General features: G+C 40.4%; 1 protein-coding gene across 2 annotated transcripts in view; it reads right to left on the bottom strand.

Moving 5' to 3' along the window:
- ADTRP (androgen dependent TFPI regulating protein) overlaps positions 1–21,204 on the bottom strand; it is a 449,162-nt gene that overhangs the window by 238,872 nt on the left and 189,086 nt on the right. For both annotated transcript variants that reach the window (XM_069218830.1, XM_069218829.1), the window contains one exon: positions 11,364–11,479. In XM_069218830.1, the coding sequence (XP_069074931.1) occupies positions 11,364–11,479 (116 nt within the window). The remainder of the gene's footprint in view (positions 1–11,363; positions 11,480–21,204) is intronic.

Here is a 21,204-nt window from a genome sequence, read left to right as displayed (position 1 = left end):
GATAAGTACTTTTAAAGTAGTACAGTGATCAACGCCTGGGTTAGGTCTGGCAGAGTAGCTTGTGAGATCTGCCCCAGATAGCGTGAAGTTGGGTTCATTGACAGAAGTCTGGCTGAGGACATAGCAATGACAAAGGTGACAATATCTGTTTTGGTATACTTAAATGGTCGCAAACAGACGACATTTTAAAATATCTTTTGAGGTTAAGGCACCTGCTCTCTCTGTGTTTCTAGTATGCCAGTTCCACTCAGTAACACCAGTGAAATACCTCTAGTGATTTAAGCACTTGCTAGTGAGATCGTTGTGCAGTCTAGCCACATCATTGACCTATCATAAAATAGCAAAGCATTGTGTAACTGTCGAAATTCTTAATACCACAAAGTTTTCTTCCCGATTTTCACCTGAAAACTCAATTTTTTTAGGTTTTTAAACATTTCAAGACTACACCTTCTGTGGCGTCTAGTGCTAAGATAGCTACAGAGATATTCAGGGTTGTGGCCAAATCTATGGAACCAAGAAGGCCATAAATGAATGTGTTTAGGTATCTTCCCTTCACAAACCCCTTCTGGTCTGTGTGCAGCAAGCTGCCAACTACTCCACTTAACCTCTCTGCTAAAACCTTCACAACTATTGTATAACTGCTGTTTAAGAGAGAGATTGGTCAGTAGGATTCACATATAAAAGGGTTTTCCCAAGATTTCAGGATTAACATAACTGTTGCCTTTTACCAAGATTGTGGCAACTGAGGCCCCTGCTCAAAACTCTCCCCAAACAATTGGCCATAAAAGGGAGAATCAAATAGCCTAGGGCCTTTAAAAGCCCAACTGGAAGACCATCTGGGCCTGGTGCTTTACCCTGTTTAGTAACCTCTTTATTATCTAACTGGGTAATACAATCATTCAAAGCACACTGAATCATTTACTGATAGAATGGATTGAGCCTGTGAAACTAACCAATGGTTATTAATCTCCCCCATTATCTGCAAGTCCTCAGTATACACATTTTTTTTTTTTTAAACTGAAAGGTTTTCTCTATATCAGCACTGATCTCAAGATAGACTCCGCCACGTCACTCTTTATTCCCTTAACAGCGTTCCTTGCCCAGTCTGATTTAATCTTCCAAGCCAGAAGCTTCCCTGTTTTCTCTCCATATTTAAAACGACCTAGCTTACTCACTACCTAGCTCACACTGGCCTCCAGTAGTGCAGCCAATTCTTCCCTAAGCACCCAAAGTCTGATTCCTAAGGCTGGGACCTCCTTGGTTTTAGCTTCTGTTGACAATAGCACTTCCACTTTCGTCATTCCAGGCTCCAACTTCATGATCTCTTTCTTGTTCTTCTTATTCCTAAAGCTTGATAAACTATTTATCTTCCCCATTAGAAAACCCTTAAGTGCATCTCACACCGCTGTCATGGGGGCAATACCAACATTCAGCTCAAGTCTTTGATAGGGCAAATTGGACCTATCTGGTCACCATTTTACAACACAATAATGCGGTAGAAAATTTTGGGAGAGCTGTTCGTCTGATTTACAGAGACCCTTCAGCAAGAGTCTTAGTGAATGGCAGTTTAACCTCAGCTTTCAGGATATCTAGAGGTTTGAGACAAGGGTGCCCGCTTCTCCCCCTTGTTTTTTAATCTCTACATTCAGCCTTGAGCCTGGAGGATCAGAAAAGATTCTTCCATAATTCCCTTTACTTGCAATGGCTGGGAGAAAAAAGTCACCCTATATGTGGATGACCGTATGCTATACACCTTGAATTTATAGACTGCCCTTCCAGTTATTGGCCATTTGACATCGGAGGTGAGAAAGGTCTCTGGCTATTTAGTTAATGTAGGAAAAACAGATTATGGTTTGGAATCAGGGTAGCAATAATGTTCTAGTCAAAAGCAATATGAAATACTTGGGCTTAAATATCACAGAAGATACCAACATGATTCCGGTGGTGAATCTTGCCAAAGTTCTATTGCAATCGACTAAACTAATGAAGAGTTTGGTTCACCTTCCATTGTTGGTCTTTGGCAGAATTAATTTAGAGAAGACATTTATTCTACCTAAATGTACCTTTCTTTTTAATAAAATACCCATACACTTTAGAAAGGAGTGGGTAGATAAAATACAACAAGCTATCAACTCTTATTTGAGCACATACGGGCACAAGGATATTGTGGAAGAAACTTCACAGAAGGACGGACGGGGGACCGAAGCTCCATGATATGCAGAACTAGGCTTGGGCCTTCCAGTGGAAGAATGTTAGAATACTTTTTACCTCCCCTGATTGTTCCTAGATAGGTTTGCTGCTGAAGGCCATGCTAAAAGATCTCTGAGGTGCTAGTAACCACTTTTTGTCTAAATTTGGGGACACTAAGACCCAGATTTACTAAATAATCCTGCAGCGTAGTGCAGCAGCAGCAAATGCTGCACTGTGCTGCAAGAGAAGAAGAGAGCAGGAGACCACCATGTGTACAGAATAATGGCACTCTCCTCCCCTCTCCGTAGCGCAGGTGCAGAAATGTGCTGCCGTGTACCACGTACACACCTTTGCACCACAATGCAAGGGTGTCTACGTGAAACTAGCATAGGTTTTGTACTGGGAGGATACTCTTTCAATAAAAAATACTGTACTTAGACTAACCTTAAAACTTTTACCACCTTGCAGGTGTGCTGTACAGTGCAGCACACATGCAAAGTCAGAAAATAAATCAGAAATTAAAGCATTTCTCAGTGATAGTGCCTGGTTGAAGTAGGTACTATTTTCAGATGCTAAACTCTGTCTACTTTTTTCAGTAAGTAGGGTTTAGCATCAGAAACCTTAGGTGGTGCTTGGGACCCCCCCATGGTATGCCCCTTGGCGCCAAGTAATGCAAAGCAGTGCTGTGTGATGTTTTGCGCTACTTTTGCGTGATTTAGTCAAAAAAAGATTTAGTGTTGATTTGCATCACATTTGTGATGCAAGCACGGCGCTAAAACTTAGCAAATATACCTTTAAGTATTTCAAAAAAGTGAAGTTGAAAGTACTACAGGTTATGGTCAGGCTGTGGTTTCGTATTCGAAAAACCATAAAACTGGAATACTATAGTAACTTTGCTCCTATCTGGGACTTCCCGGGCACCCCAGAGTGTCCCAACAATAAATTAGCTCTATCCATTAAGTCAGTAGGCATGCAAACATGGGGCCAACTTACATCCGATGGAAAGCTTCTTCCTTGACAAGAGCTTTTGGCCATAATAGATGGCAACCTCTCTAGGTTCAAGTACTTGCAACTAAAAAGTTGGTCCCAGAACTTGAGCTTTGATATCAGACCCTTTAACCATCTGGAGGAACCACTAGTCAAAAAATGCCTGGGAAGAAGGAAGTATTATTATGGTTTTTGGAGCTGTTGGAAAATCTGGACAGGGACTTTACCCTCTCGAAGAGCTCTGAGGAGGATACTTGCCCAAGACGCAGCTCCAAGATCTATGGCAAGTATTGATGCACACTCTATATAATATTGTCAACCCTGCTTCTTTGAGAAGGAGTCATCTTTTTTCCTTTCACAGGGCCTACTGGATGCCATGTAGGATCCCAAAGATGGGAAAGGGGGTCCTGCTAAATGCCTAAAGTGTGGACTAGAGAAAGCGACTGACATTCATATGTTTATGGAGTGCCCTGGGATCCAACAATTTTGGGAGAATGTGGATAAGATTGTCACACGCATACTGGGGATAAACTTGAAGGTAGGTATCAGGCTAATTATCTTCAAGGTAGCAGAGGATGTGGCAAGACTCCCTGGCGAATAGTCCACACTGCTCTTTTATATGGTGCAATTGGCCCAAAGGAAAACATTTAGGAAATGGGTGGCCGTTGTCCCTATCTTGTGTACAGATTGGCTTAATGCTCTTTCTTACATATCTAGAATGGATTTCACAGTGGGTGTTTCTAAGAGTAAAAAGGTTTAGGCCCTTCTGTTGGGATGGTGGGAATGGTGAAGAGTTTGGTTAACACTGTGGTGAGCTCATACACTGTCCAATGATTACACCTTCTGTTGCTATGGTTGAAGCTATGCGGGTCTTGGATAAGGGTAACCTGAAACATGGGGCAAACACCTCCATGGCCTTTTTTTCTCCCCCTATAGAAGGATGCAACATTGGAACCAGGGGGTTGCATTGGTGCCTGAGGTGTATGAAGACAAAAAAACTACACCTTCAAAACTGCTTTATAAACCTTATTGCTTTTTCACAAACGTCTTTGTCAAAAATAGCTTTAAAATTTACCGCTCTTTTTTAAACAAATTGTCCTGAGGTGGAGGGGAGAAACTCTGCAAGCCACCATAGTTCAGTCAGGTTTGTTTGTTCCCTCAATCGTGCCACCAAATTTTATGCCTCACCACATTCAAAAGTCATCCACTGCCACTCATCGGAAAATGTCTTTAGCCTCTTTTACAGGGTGTTTCCTGTATCATTTACTCGCCCAATGTCTTGATTGCTCAGCTAACATTTTGTGATTTAGTCCTAGGAGGTAATCCAGGCCTCTGACTCAGCTCTCCTTTGATTTCCTTGGCCTGTCCATAACTCATAAGTAGCCCGTGTGTTGGAGCTGCTGAGGTCCTAGTACATACCTGACCAAAAAAAAGTAAGGGAATAACAAGTGAGCAAATGTCAATGGGACCCTGCAATGTCCAAACTCAGTGGCTGTGTAAAGCTATTTAAAATTGTCCCTCCTCCACCCCTTTGGATAAGTCGCAAAAGCCTTTCTCTGCTTGCAGCAGTCACTGTAGTACTTTGAAGGTTTCAATGCTGACATGCCTTTAAATAGCTCTTGATTTTAATTTGCCTTTCTTAGGAATGAATGTGAATCCGGCTTCCTAAGTGTAATGCTTTATGAAAATAAAACAACCAATCTCATCTTTTTAGTAAGAGATTAATTGTGCAATGTTTGTGGCTATGAGATTTGATAAAGAGACAAGTAAAACAGTAAACATTTCAATATTATGTTCTTTTAAGGGTGCCAAAATGATACAGTGTGGCTTGACATTGTTGCTTTAAAATAATACATTAGGGGTTTAATGTACATAAAGCAGGGAAGTGAGTGAGAGAGCCCAGGGGAGTGCTCTTAGTTGCTCAAATAGGAATGAAACTGGAGGTTGCAGTATCTGTTCCTACAAATTGGATGTTAACCAGAGCACTATAGTGCAAAAGTGTATGTGTCGTGAAAGGGTTGTGGCCCATATTTATACTTTTTGACGCAAAACTGCGCCAACGCAGTTTTGCGTCAAAAAAATTAGCGCCGGCTAACGCCATTCTGAAGCACCATGCGGGCACCGTATTTATTGAATGACGTTAGCCGGCGTTAGCCGCCGGCGCCATCTGGTGTGCGTTAAAAAAAACTACGTACACCAGGCAGCGCCGGCGTAGGGGGATATGGGGCTTGGGCGTCAAGAAATGGGGCAAGTCAGGTTGAGGCAATTTTTTCGCCTCAACCCGATTTGCGCCATTTTGTTTTCACTCCCAACCCCCATAGAAATGACTCCTGTCTTAGCAAAGACAGGAGTCATGCCCCCTTACCCAATGGCCATGCCCAGGGGACTTCTGTCCCCTGGGCATGGTCATTGGGCATAGTGGCATGTAGGGGGGCACAAATCAGGCCCCCCTATGCCACAATTTTTTTTAAAAAAAATACTTACCAGAACTTACCTTAATGTCCCTGGGATGGGTCCCTCCAGCCTTGGGTGTCCTCCTGGGGTGGGCAAGGGTGACAGGGGGTGTCCCTGGGGGCATGGGAGGGCACCTCTGGGCTCCTTCAGAGCCCACAGGTCCCTTAACGCCTGCCTTTTGCAGGCACTAAAAAACGGCGCAAAAGCGGCCGTACGTCATTTTTTTGACCCACCCACTCCCGGGCGTGATTTTTGCCCAGGAGTATAAATCCGACGCACATGCCTCGGAGTCGATTTTTTAGACGGGAACGCCTACCTTGCATATAATTAACGCAAAGTAGGTGTCCACGCTAAAAAATGACGCTAACTCCATGGACTTTGGCGCTAGACGCGTCTAACGCCAAAGTATAAATATGGAGTTAGTTTTGCGTCGAAATTGTGTAAAAAAAAACGACGCAATTCCGGCGCAAACGGAGTATAAATATGCCCCTGTATGTCTGAATGTTGTGCACAACAATATCATGACACCAGAATACTATGTACAAAAATATTAAGTTTACATACTTTTTGTATGTAAACCACCAAAACATAATTTCATAAGTATTGTGGAATATGATATCATTAAAAAGGTAGGTATATCAAAACCTTTAAAAATAACATGTTTATTTGTGTAGTTTGCATGGTTTAACATGATTTGCATGCATAAACTCCAACAATACTTGATAGTATGTAGTGTGCTGCTGAAGTAGGCACACACAGGAGTCCTTTCTAGGTTTGCAAGTATTTATATTGCACCTGCAGTAGGGTGGTGTGCACAACAGCTCTCTCCATAGTGTTGTTTAGTCAAATGGTAATTATGCTCACTGGGATGTGCTTAAATGTCACTGCTTGACGGTCGCTTGTAAAGGGTCTCAACAAGCTCATGGGTTGCATTTTGCAAGGCAAGTATCTGCCACCTTCTGAAAGTGACACTGTCTCTAGAAACACTATTAAAAGCCAAATTCCTTTGAAGAACAATTTAAAATGTGATTCTTTCTACAGAGTCCACATGTTGCATGCTATTGCAAAAAACTCCCTCCTGTATTGCTAACAGCCTGCATGAAAAATTGACCTTCACTTAAACTTTCAATTTTTCCCTCCCTTAGTTATTTTGCATGCCCCTCTCCTTCCCTTCTACCTTCTACATTCCAATCTATATATTGCACACTCTAAATCACGTGTATTTTAATCACTCTTTCTTTGAAACCATATCACTGCAACCTAACAATATATATTAATTCAATCAACCATTTCCTTCTCACATAGCCCCCCCTCTAATGATCACACCTAAGTCAGTACTATACCACAAAGAAACTGGAGTAAACACATGGAATATAGCACTGGAGTAATTACATGGAACAGAGAACAAGACTAACACCAATAACCAATGGATAGACCATTAACTTTGGGCTATTTAAAAAGTAACAATCAAAAATAAACAACAATAGCAAAAGTGTTGGACTACACAGTGTCAGTTTAACTAATCAATTTTAAGCACAAATAGGAAAACTCCTGGACTTTGGATGGGTTAAATTTACTATTCTAACTCCAAACTAAGCAAAAACAAGGAAAGTGTTGAACTATGGAGGGGTTAGATTTACAATTCCCACTCCAGCATGAGCAAAATCAGGGAAAGTGTTATACTTTGGAGGGGTTAAGTTTACCATTCCTACTCCAATTAAAACAACACTATGGAAATTCTTGGACTTTGGAGGGGTTAGATTTACTATTTCCATACAACATAAACGAAAGCGGGGAAAGTGCTGCACTTGGAGGGGTTAGATTTAGTATTGCGACTCTAACATAAGCAAAGGCAGGGAAAGCGTTGGAATGTGAAGGGCTTATATTTACTATTTCTATTGCAACTTAAGCAAAAGAGAAAGCCTTGGACTTTCAAGGGGTTGGATTGGCTATCCGAAACTCCAACATGAGTAAGAGTAGGGAAAGTGTTGGTCTTTGGAGGGGTTAGATTTACTATTTTCCCTCCAACATAAGTAAAAGCAGGAAAAGTGTTGGATTTTGGATGGATTCGATGTACTATTCCCACTTCAATCTAAATAACAGTAGGGAGAGTGTTAGAATTTTAAGGGGTTACATTTACGATTCTCACTCCAACGTAAGCAAAATCAGGGAAAATATTGTACTGTGGAGGGTTAGATTCCCAATTCCCACACTAAACTAAACAATAGAAGAGAAAGTGATGGATTTTTGAGGGGTTAGATTTACTATTCACGCTCCAACTTAAGTAAGAGTAGGGGAAGCACTGGAGGGGTTACATTTAAAATTTCTACTCCAACAAAATCAGGAAAAAAGTGGGACTTGGGAGGCGTTAGAGTTATTATTCTCACCCCCACATGAAGTATTGGACTTTGGAGGGGACAGACTTACTTTTCCGACTCAAATCCAACCAACAGTAGGAAAAGTGCTGGAATTTTGAGGGGTTACATTTACTAATCCTATATCAATTGGATCAACAGTAGGGGAAGTGTTAGACTTCGTAGGAGTTACATTTACCATTCCCACTCCAAAGTAAGAAAAAACATTGACAGTGTAGGACTTACAAACGGTTAAATACACCTTTCTAAATCATAATCATTTTTAAACAAAAATTTACATGTAAAAAACGAATACAAAAATAACTTAACAAATAAAACAAAATATAAAATGCATTTCCCTCCCAATTGTTAAAACAAAATATAAAATGCATTTCCCTCCCAATTGTTAAAACAAACCTCCCCTACATAAATTTTGCAACATCATTTAACATAAAAAAAATTAATTAAAATAAACAAATAAAATTAAAACCAATACTAAATACAATATTACTATTAAATACTTATATTAATCAATTCAAAATTTATTTTAAAAAACATAAATTTACATAACAAACAAGCAATTAAAAATAACAATCAATTACATATTGAAGGCCTCATTACAAGGCTGGCGGTCCTAGGACATAGATTCTGACGGGGTGATGGCGGTCTTGGTTGGTTGAACTCAGTGCCGCCTGGCAGATCACACCCTTGTTCTCTGCCATGAAAAGACTGGTGGAGAACAAGTGCTGGGGGCAACAGGGGGTCCCTCGCATGGGCAATGCAGCGGCCCCCCTGCCAGGCTAGTGTGCATTCTGAGGGTGCTGGTTGGCTACTTCTGTGCTACAAGGAAGCACTTAGCACTTAGGGAGATGTGTGTTACCTCATAGCACTGTTCCCACCTGCCTGACCATTTGGAACGCTCTATTACAACAGAAATTGAAATAGGGCGGGTGAGATGTCACCGCCATGGCATAGGCGTCCTCCCAGCGACTTTGGAGGTCCCATGGTGGTATCGCCAAACTCCTAACGAGGCCCTAAATATTTAATTAAAATAAAAAATGCATTTCTAAAAAAATATATAATCTAAATAAGTTCCCACCTAATTCCCCTACAAACCCAAAAAGCCACTACAAAATGTAAATTACTAACCAAACTGTACAAAATTAAAATATAGATTCAAAATCACAAAATGCACTAAAAAACAATTGATCCAGTAATCCGTTTACACAATTAGTCACCAATTAAAGATTTAATTAACATAAGATTAAATAAAAATAAAAAACTATAATTACAATTACTATAACTTCTCACACAATTCCACTACAAGCTCAATACACAGCTACTGAACTATAAACTACTAATTAAATTGAAAAACATGTAACTACTCAGTAAAAATTAGAAAAATAAATGTAAAACAACTACACTAATAATATCAACATCGAATATGATTCAACAACCAATATATTAACTAAAAAAAGTCATATAACTATAATAAACTAAACAATATATACATTTGTAAAAACAATATATATATATATCATCTATATGTGTATATATATATATATATATATATATATATATATATATATATATATATATATATATAAAAACTGATCTCCCTATCTGCTATTTTCTGTTCCTCAATATTTTTATAGTGACAATATTTTTAACACAATATTGATGTCACATTCACTTCATGTTTTTAATTCAATATTTTTTTAATTTTCCACCAGAATGTGCACCAGGACAGGGGACCACCAGTGTTATATCTTATTAGATACGGAGCCGTCCTGCTCTCTCCCTCTCAAGCAACACAACAACTTAGGTTACATGATCCACTGAACCAATCAGGGATGCAAACCTGTTGACAAATACTAATCTTGTGTTTCAAAGGGGAAAACCCACAGTTGGCTTGCAGGTGTTTTAAGTACACAGAATACTATGAGTATCTTTTTTTAATGGCCAGTTATTAAGGGCCTCATTATGATGGCGGTCTGTTTGACCGTCAAACCTCCAATATGGTGGTGGGGAAGCGGCTGTCAAGCGGTAGGCCTTCCTACCACTGTACTACAATGTTTCAGTTGGGTTGACCATTGGAAACAGTACAACAGCATTGGTCTTGGCTCTCAGAGAGAGCTGAGGCCAATGCCGCCTCGCACAGCACACTCAGAATGCGCACTGTCTGCCATGGCAGACAGTGTGCTTTCTGAGTGTGCTAACAGGAGGCCCCATCTCTGCCTTTTCGCCAGCCTTTTCATGCTGGGGACGCACCCATGCAAAGGCTGGAGGAAAGGAAAGTCGTGATCAGCACAGTGATGCCAAACTAGGCACCGCTGTTGCTGACCACAACATTCACCACCACCAACCTGGCAGCGGCAGCAGTGTTTTGGCGGTTCGACTAACCAGCATTGCAATGTGGCCCTAAATGTCTAGAATTTGCATTTTATCAGTATATTTATGGATTTGATTTATTATTTTCATTTTCTAATCCTTAAATTATGACTAATCTATCTTTTGCATGCCCTGTAAGTTTTTAGGACCAGAGTAACACTAGGGCTCAAATTCCTTGCAAGGAGACTTCACTGTCGTATTTTAGACAATTAAACTACTATTTTGTGCATATTTATTTTTATTTGTATGTTTTGTAATGGTTTTAATGACCCTTATAGGTAAAATAATGTCTCTTCTCTCAAACATTCATGTTATGTTGACGGAGCCGTAACAGCAGTTCCTGGAAATGCAAGAGATGTCTACTGAGTTGAAGTTTGGTTGGTGGGTACTCTCTTAGGACAACGGAGTACTTTTCTTGAGTAAATTCCTGCCAGCCAAAACTCTAATCCGGCCTTAAGTCTTGAAATATTCTTAAGTGTTAATCAAAGTCTAATTTTGCTAGATACACTTTCAAAACGCAAAAACGGACTCAAGGTTCCTTTGATCGGGTAATATTTCCTGTTTATAGCTAACCTTTCAAGAAAATCGGTGTGACAACAGGGCTCTTTATGGCCCATATTCATACTTTTTTAGCGCTGCATTTGCGTCATTTTGTGACGCAAAAGCGGCACAAACTTACAAAATACAAAAGTATAAATACGGGCCTATATTTGTTAAAATCTTCTCACATGCCAATACTTTAGTAACTGACTGCCAGCAAAACCACTTTGCTCTGAGTAAAGCAATACAATATTCTTTTTTGCAAATAAACTTTTGTAACTGCTAGGATGAATACATGTGCAGAGCCTATCTGGGTCTGTGCACTGTACAAGTGCCTCTAAGCAAACGTATCCTAAAATGAGGAACCATTTTCTAAATGATAAAATACTGCTGGTGGTTTCAAAGTCAATTTATAATGGCGGATGCTAGGAGCCATGTTGTTCTTACCAAAAGAGATAACTGAAGGAGAAGAATCCCAATAGACCTAGCCCGCTCTTCTTTGGTAGGTAGTGGTGAGGGATAGCAAAAGACTCCAACAAGGTTAATGGTAATATAGCTGTGTGCTGGAAAGAAACAATACACAATATCACACACTGGTCATCATATTTCATTTTGGTATGTGCAATTTGGCACAGTATACAGAGGCATATGTTAGAAACAACCAAAGTCCACACATGGGGACAGTAACTATGCCATTCCTCAGAGGTACACTAAGAGGCAGTCATGTAATTTAAATTCATGTCAAACACATTGCCAATGAGCATTAGCTTATAAGAAGTAGCACCTTTAATGTATCCTCTTCCCACACAGTGAAAATAAAGTACTGGCGCATGATCTATTGCACTGATTTAGTAATGTGTCATTAGTATGATTCGTCATCCATTCAAACCTATAAATATGCAAAGAGGGTAAACTAATATTGGTCCTCTCATTCTTTTAGAATTTGATATGTTGGTTACACAGGTGATTTTGATTAAATAACTGTTCCTTTGAGTTTGTTGATTACATTGAAAGGTGGGGTAATGAAAGTGTTCCACACGTTTTGCTGTGTGAATATTCTTATTGATAGAGCCGTAACTAGCTGTTCCAAGCTTATCATGTGTGCTCCATATGGCTTCAGTTCGATGGTGTTGCAAAGGAAAATGATGGGATTTGCATTGTAGATCAGTGCATGACCTGCTAGAGTTTGATAATTGATTGAGGGCTTTCTTATATTAAAGATGTGACCATCATATCCTTCCAAAACGAAATGTTATGCCCTGCTGAAAGCATCATACATTGTTTCATGCTGAAACATGTTAACCTTTGTGTCAACGTGTGTTAGGTACTGGTTTATTGCTTTTAATTTGTGGTGGAGACTGAACACAGTAATATAGTAATTAGAAACTGCACTCCCCATACTTTTTGAGATGAAGGGTTTTGGGACACAAAAGCCTAAGTGGTCAAAACAACTGCACACAGGATATTGAAGGGGGGCAACTCAGGGTCTTAAACTTGTTGCAGCAACATCATCACTGTTTATACAGAAGCAAGTAGGAGGGCTAAACATCTATTGATCCATGAAGTTACTGTGTGTAACTGAGTAATGGATAAATCTGACCAATTATGATATAGTGGGGGAAATGAACACGAATATGGTCAACAGTTCCTATGTGAGCTTTTGTGTTAACTTCTCCGGTCCTGATGCATGTTCTAAGTGAATGGAGATATATTAGTGTCTAAATTAAGCAAATAATGTGGTTGATACAGGTCACCGGTATCAATTTGGATACAAAGATTCACTTTGTTGGAGGTGCAGTAGAAAATACATACTTGTATCTGAGTCCTATACAGTTTCTTATGTTTACAAATGTGGCTGAAGTACCTTATTGAGGTAAGACACAGAGGTTGATTCCGAATGTAGGCAATGTCCTATTACTCTTCTGTAAATAAAGCAAGTCCTACACCATGAGCTATACAGAGGAGAATCTCCTAAAGTGTGGGTAATCCTGCCAGTGGTGGGAAGGGTCATTTAGCTAAAATGGCAAATGTCAGATTGGCTGTCTGGACCAAAACTTTCATCCTGAGTGTTCTGCCTACTTACTGCTGCATCAATGCATGTAACATCCAAACCTCTTTGCCTCTTGTGCTACAGAGCATGATTTAAGATAAAAGTTTTACAGAATTGACATGTGCCTGACAACTGCCGCACCCTGGCACATTCACCTAGGTAAACAAATAGCTAGCTAACAGGAGAATGTTTTTGGAGGTGGATATTATCCAAGGTCTGAAACTGGGTTGTAGGTGCATCTTGTCCAGGCCATGGAGATGTTGGGATTAGTACACTGACTGCTGCAATGACATGAAGGTCATGAGGCTAAAACTCTGTAAGGAGAAATCAGCATTTCAGCCTTTTGAGTACAATTAAATTGGGTAATAGTGGCACCTGTTATCTACAGTGCTAAGAAACTAATATAGTGTAAAATTAAGTTTATTTAGACAAATACAATCTTTTAAACTAACACATCCACAAAATTCCAAATAATAAAACACATTTAAATGGTCAAATTGTACTCTTTTAAAGACATTAAATACAGCTGAAGCCTATAACTACATCAAGAAAATTCATATTTACCAATAAATTCCTAGCAGTTAATCAAGATAAACTACCATATTTTAAGACAGTGGTTTTGAAATTTCTGGACGCCCATATAAAATATTGAACTATCCATAGGTAAATGAAAGCAGATAGACTTAAAATTAAAAGCACATAAACAGTTCTCATCATTAACATGAATAATTACTAGAATACCTAGAACAGAGCATAAGGGGATTAATACCCAACCGTAATTTAAGTATTTCTATTCTCAAGGTCGGGAATGCAGTCTGTATACGAAAAACATTCTTCGTTCCCAGAAGATATTATGATAAACTAGATTGAGGATTTCTTTTCTAGATTCTGATGATCTTCTCTGTCAAATAAACCCTTTGAATGCCTCTTTCGAGAACAACGGCTCAATATTACTAAGAGTGATATACATTTCTTTATATACATTTAGCTAGTTTACTCCAGCCTTGCCTATATTCTTCTACTCGCTTGTGCCTCTTTTCAACACAGCTGGGAATTTTTTAGTGACCACTGTAGGAAAAGAAATGTAGAAATCTTATCAAATGCACACGTGCTTGGTCTCACCATGAAGTTAAACCTAACTCACTTCCAATTGCCACAGCTATCACGTTAGATGAAGGACTGAGAATTCCTGTTCAGCACTGACTCTCAAAACCACCCAGCATACTTTCGGATCTCAATCAATAGTTCAGTTCTGATAAGGGCTTAAAAGAGATAGTTTTCTCTCGAAAGCAGGCAAGAGAGGAGGGGTGCATGGAGTAGATACCACCATACAAACGTCAGCAGTGTGCTATTATTATCATTACTGCTGAAATGAATAAAATGGCATTCACTGTTAAATTTTTCAACTGTTATGATAGCTTTGTAGTATTACGTTGAAAACCACGCTATATTGACTTAGCGGACTACAAATAAGAAGACAGAATGTGATGTGGCTGAAAAAGAACCCTTTGAGATACTTACCGAACTCCCCTGCTGCATGGTAACAAAATTCCTACAAACACAGGGGGTGGCTTCCACTACTACTGGAACACCATTCCCAGACCCAGCAATACCAACCATACAACACATTTTACACAGATTGCTTGGTGGACTCTTGTGCGAAGGACAGGTTTCAACTTTCTTTATTCTCCAGTTTTTCCCCCGACCTGTAATCCTCTCCTGCAGCCCAAACTAGAGTAGCCTCACTGCACAGATGAGGGTTTACATGTTTTGGGCACCTATTCCCTGGGGAGGGGGTTCATAATGGCAGGACAATACAAATTTGATGTCACTGCCACACTCATAGACCTGTACACATATGTTCATCTCTGTCGTGCCACAAGGACTGCATTCACGTCATATCTTGAACCCTTGCCTAAATTCTTCTTTCTTACACACAATATAAGTGTAACATTGAACACTGACTGGGTCTCTAGGCTCTAATTTACAGGATGTGTGGTGCGCTCAGAGATGCATTGGATCTCCCCTCCATGCATAAATGTCTATGGGAAAGAGACCTAGGGCAAGAAAGTCAAATTTTTGTGCACAGATTAAACTAATCTCCTTTTAAAATAAACATATTTCTTTCACCTTAAGTTTCTTAACAGAGTGTACTACACCCCGGAGCTTATGTCTAGGCTCTATGCATTTGTAAGTGCACAGTGCCAGAGATGTCCTACAAAGCTGGCGGGCTTTCTACATCTTGCTTGGCATTGCCTGGTTATATATGCTTTCTGGTGTGATGTGAGGGTTCGGTTGCAAATTATCTTGGATCACCCAGTCCAAAGGAGCCTCCTGGAAGCATATTTCGGATACACAGCAGACTATAACAGGATAGAGCATGACAAACTGATTTCACTGCTGCTGTTACTAGCAAAGTGAAGACTTGCCCTGCCTGTTGGAGGGGTGCCACTCCTGTAAAGCACTGGATTTGTGATGCTGTTTTTTGCAGTGTTTCTGCTGAGTGTTATGGACAGTATAAGCCTGTCCGTAGTTGTTCTAAGGATTTTTGGGATACGCAGCATTATTACTTTGAGAATCAGATGCCAGTTGAGTGGTTGAAGCCAGTATTTGATGTTTGTTGCTCCCCTGGGGGTGTCCGTATACAACTCTACATGTTTTTGATACAGGGTATCTGTAGTACATTGATTGCACTTTGTTCATTAGTTTTGTCTGTATTCCTGGGCTTGTTATAGATGGATAAGTGAAAAAAATATAAATAAAAGTTTATAAAAACGTGTCCCTATTCTTCCCTTTTCCCTATACTTCACAATAATAATGTCATTGCTTTACAATAGGGAGGTCTAAGCCCTGGCGGCGGAGATCTGCACATATGTGGGAAAGTTGCTAGAAGTAACTTTGTAACTGTACTCTTGTAAATTAGGCGCCATTTCCTGAATTCAGTGGGCGAAGGTATGTAAATCTAAGCTTTTTACGTTTGACAATAGTGAATAACAAAAAGTAGTGAACTGGTCACAAAGTGTAAGAGTAATTTTATACATGTAGATTTACACACAAGTAACTTTTCCTATGTGAGTAGTCACCAATGTTTGCAAATATTGTAATCACACAAAAAATAAATATGAAGAGCTCTCCATCTAGTAGAAGGATACTACATGTAAACTTAATTTACATGGTGAGACCAGCAGGTATCACCCCTGCGTGCAGTTACTGCCCCCCAAACCTGTTATGCTTCTAGTAGTTAGAGTCTGCTTAGAGAGGACTAAGGGACATTACTCACTTGAGAATACACGGTATGGAGTACTCTGGAGGATCTCATTAGCATCAGAACACAAATGGTATTCCTGGGGAGTGTGGGATCTGAAGATTTAGAGGTCCTTCAGGATCCGATGCCCCTCAAACTGGTGTCAAAAAAGCAAAAATATAGGGGCACCTTAAGACAGAGGGAAAACAGCAGGTGGACCTGCAGGAATTACTGGCATTTTATTTGAGTCTCTATATGACATTTACTTTTTCACTATAGAAAACATTATAAAACGAAGAATAGCTCAGTCGGAATGAATGGCTGGATAAAAAATTCAGAAAACAATAATTCTGTCCTATGCAGTTGGTTTCCTGCGCCACAAAACATATACGAGGCAAGAACAAACCCTATTAAGTGAAACTGAAAAATGAGGCAAAGCTAAAGATGTCTTTATCCTAATTACGTCTAAAATGACACTATAGCAACATGTATTATGTTGGAAACAGTGTAGTTCAGGTAATTGAGTATTAGGATGGAAATGTTCTGATAACATCTGTCAGGTAATGTAGAAATACCTACAGCATCTCCACCACCGCAGCTGTATGTATGCCTGAGCGGAAACTGTCATTGCTTACCCGACTGTGTAATTGTCTATTAAAGCAATCACCTCTTACCTGATACTACTTGTACAATTGTTCATCATGGAAGCTTTAAATGAACGTAGGTTAACACTCACCCATTTCTGATCTGTGGCTTACTTTTTTTGTCTCAAACTATTGTGTGCAAATGAACAGCTTGGAAACGTCCAGCAGTGATGTAGGCCTTGCACTCCACTGAAAATCCTGTTGCTATTTCACATGTATGCAGCTGAACATACCATTCACTTAAGTGGCATTTTCTCTCTCGGCATGCTTCACTCCTCGTCTCCGAGACAAACACCTCAACGCTACCTCACAAACGCATTGCGATTCAAATTCGTTCTTCATCATTTTGACAGGGTTTTTTTTAATAGTTCAAGCTTCACCTGGAAAAAGTAATCCCAAAAATCTGCATGGGGTGGTGAGACTTTTCAAAATGCATTAATTGATGTATTTATTTATTGAAAAAGATTTAGGAAAAGGTCTCCGGGCAGTTTACCAGTGACAATTTCACGGAAGAACCACACATTTTACAACCTTAACGCCCACTTCTTGGGCAGGTGTGGCTTGCAAGAAGCAAGGATTAATAGGGCTTTTTTTCTGCCACCTGATATTTTTATTCCGATATGTTTTATCCAAATACCCCTTGCACAAATACATTCTAAATATCCAAAATTCTTACATAAAAGGAAGTGCTAAGGTAGTCCAAAGAAATTTTATTCACCTTTTTATTGTTTCTCTGATGGTTCTTCTTCTATAGCACATGCCAAACAACGGTCATGTTTCCTTTTTACGCAGTGGGACCTGTATTTGTTGCAAAGAAGGATGCGATATCGCCTTTCCGTGTTCTTTGGCCCACCTTAGCACTCCGTTTTATGTATGGATTTTGGTATTGGGTATATGGTCTCCGAACAATAGGACCATTAGGAAGTAGAGTGCTGTATCCTTACACTCTAAGCACTAACACCCGTGCAGCTGCTTGTTGGTTAATATTGCTCTCCACGTGGTTATTCTTAATATGCAGTTGAAGATGTGCTTTACAAATGCAAATAAATCTGCTTTTGTAAGTGAAACCTGCTGCTTAAATGTGTTTATAAATTATGTGAATCATAATGCTGACAGTGATTGTACTGTCACTATCAAGTATCTTGTTCTAAATTAGTTCTATGTGAATTATTGTGACTCCACTTATGAAACTATAAACAAGCATGTAGCAGCGCTTACTCTTGGAGTAGTAGAGAGGTGTGAGGCTAGATGGAGCTGCACAACCCAATACCTGCCTTCTGTAGAGAGATCTGTGCTACACAGATCCAAATAAACAGGAACATGGGGGCTGAGAAAGAGTATAGAGATACCAGGAGCTACCCTTGGGAACTGAAAACTCAGGAACTAAGACAGCTATGACCCAAGAGTGCATAGAATTAACCCAAAACAGCCCCTGTAGAAAGAAAAAGCCACGCAAATTTCACAGTACAACATGGCCTACAGTGTCCACAATATGCTGTACATATGTGAAAAAATACCTGGGATCAGGAAGTCCACAGGCTTTAGAGGGCTGGGGCATTAATTAGAACCAATGGTAAAATCTAATGACAGAATAGATCATGTTTTCTATCAGTTGGTGTTTAAATAGCACATGTTTTTGAGAATGGGTTCAAAGCATTAACAAAATAAAATAGAGCAATGTTTCTGCTATATCTATGCTTTGGGCCTCACATGGGTTAGGGAAGTGCTGTACAAATGACAACAAAATACAGTATCACTGCTTCCAGCTATTACAATCTGATAGATTCTAATAGTGTCTCACTTTTGTTGACAATAACCTGTGATGAAGTAGCCTAATGTGCGTTTGTATGTGTGGTGAGATGTGATAACTGTGCCTTTCATCCCTGTTGATTTATCTCCAGGTGCTTTAAGTAGCAGACTTTGGCACCAATTACATATGTGCACTGTGCTGGCAAGGTGCAAACCCTGCACAAGTAGTTACTAGTACTGTGTGGCAGCATCTCAGGCAAGGAAGCAGGGATGCATTAATAAAGACATTTAAAAAAAAAAATGTTTGACAGTTGGCTGTGGTCTCCTGGATCACTGCTTATTCCACAATAAACTTTTATTTTTATGTTGACCTTTGCAAATGTGTTACCACTCCAACTTAGGAGTCAGCAACTTTTCAATATGTTGCAACTAGGTTCCCGTTGCAAATCATACCATAATGAATCGCTGTTTTATAAGGGAGGCCCTAAACACACCTCTTCAAAATAGCGAATTGTTAGCCTTTCTAAATGAATAACAGGCTTTTCAACTGAAAAATGGCATTGTAGATTATGTAAAAGAAACATCCTTTCTTATACTGTGCAATATAATTTTAAAATACTGGCTTCCATGTTCACAGTTCATTCAGTTACAGGCTGGGGCCTCATAACACTCTAAATACATGATGCTCTTTCTCCAGTGCAGCATGCATCAACTAAACCATGGTGTAGGGGCGGCTCCTCCGCAATGGTGGAGGAGCATCGCCCCCTGGCAAAGAGCCAGACGCTGTAAAATAAAATTGTGAGAAAACAGGGCTGATTGCAGAGGCCCCATAACTTTTTGCCCCCATTTTCCTCTTTTTGCTGGTGTTTTCCTGACTTTAAAGGTGCCCTGGGTACTGCTAACCAGTCCCAGGCCTGTGCTCTGTGTAAAATGGATATGCAAATTAGGCTAATTATAATTGGCTAAGTTAACCTACCTATAAGTCCCTAGTACATGGTAGGGCATGTAGGTTTAGGGACCACAGCATAGGTGGTGCACACCTAGGTGCATTGCTGAGGTGCCCAGTGTCATTTTAAAAGCAAGCCTGCCTTGCTGGCTGCTTTTAAATTAAAGTTATATGCAAATTCGACTTTGGAATTAAAGGTACTTCCAAAGTCTTAAACTACCTTATTTTTACATATAAGTCACCCCTAAGGTGTGCCCTATGTGCCCCTAGGGCTGGGTGCCATGTAACTATAAGCAGGGACTTTATAAAAATAGATTTATAAGCCCTGGTGAGGTAAAAACAGCCAAATTCGTTTTTCCCTCATTGAAGTAAATGGCCTTCATAGGCTAGAATGGGCAGACTTTATTTTAAATTTTAAAGTCTCCTTAAATGTTACATACCAAGAATTTGGTATCAAATTGATTGTTGTAATAAATCCCACAACTTCCAGTTGTGGGATTTAATATAACTTGTCCAGGTAAAAAGTTTAGACTTTACCTAAAAAGTTGCCAATTTCAGCTCTGCATTGTTTTTGCTGCTGTGCTCTGATTGGCCAGCCTGCAGCAGCTTCTGCCAGGCTACCTTGATGAGGTGTGAAGTGGCCTGACTTCACACAAAGGAATGTGCTTGGGGGAGAGAAATCTCCCCTCAGCAGACGGTGAGGCAGGAAGGGGGAGGGCGGCCAAACTGGTCTTCAAAGGCAGAGAAGGACATCTGAAGCACCCAGCAACACCCCCACATCCTGCAACCCCAGACAATTAGGTGCCCCCTTGATTAGATTAGGAGAGGGCAGGAGAGGGGTGTGTTTATGATTTTTAGCCACACCAGTGGGTGGGCTCAGCCAGATGTAACCTCCAAAAATCAGATTCATCCATGTTGGATTTTTAGAGACTGTTGCCTTCTGGGATGGATTTTTGCCACACTTCCCAGGAAGTGGTCATCACAGGGGGACGACCCTGTTCCTGATTGGAGAACCAGGGCCCCCCTGCTTTTCACCCAGAAGCGAGGATAAAACTGGCAGACCTGCACCCACACCTCAGATCCCCACCAAATTTCAAGAAGAAGGAACTACAAGGAGAAGAAGGACTGCCCTGCTGGACCCCTGGCCTGCACCTGGACCCTGCACTCAGAAAGACTGCACCAGCTGCACACTTGGGCTTCACCACAAGAAGGACTTTGCCTGGCTTCCACTGGTTCAAGGAGGGACTCCCTGTTTGCTACAGGTGAAAAATTGCTATCCAGAGTCCCCTGCACCAACTCCTGAAAAAGTGACCAGCTGACCACTGTCCAGTGGCCAAAAAGGAGTTTGCGCCAGGTGTATTCTGGGAGTTGAAGTCCGCACTTCCCAAGGACCATCACAGAACTTCTGGACCCTTGGGGTGAGCTGTGGACCCCAAAAGAACCTTAAAAGAACATCTGGGTGAAGCCCCAGAAGTTTGGAAAAGATTGGAGAATTTTTGAAAAAAAGCTCCATAAAGTGACCGACCCGACGCGGAAATTCTAGCCGGCTTGCCTCAACCGCGACCCGGCCTGACTTCGTGGTTCGTCCCGGTAAAGAAAAACATCCAAAAAAAAGACTAAGTCCGAACGTAAAAAGTTGACCGGGACCTCCCAGC

Source organism: Pleurodeles waltl, chromosome 2_1 (genome assembly GCF_031143425.1).
Source record: "Pleurodeles waltl isolate 20211129_DDA chromosome 2_1, aPleWal1.hap1.20221129, whole genome shotgun sequence".
Lineage (NCBI taxonomy): Eukaryota > Metazoa > Chordata > Amphibia > Caudata > Salamandridae > Pleurodeles > Pleurodeles waltl.
The sequence above is the reverse complement of the archived record's forward strand: the minus strand, read 5'-3'. Positions and strand labels throughout refer to the sequence as shown.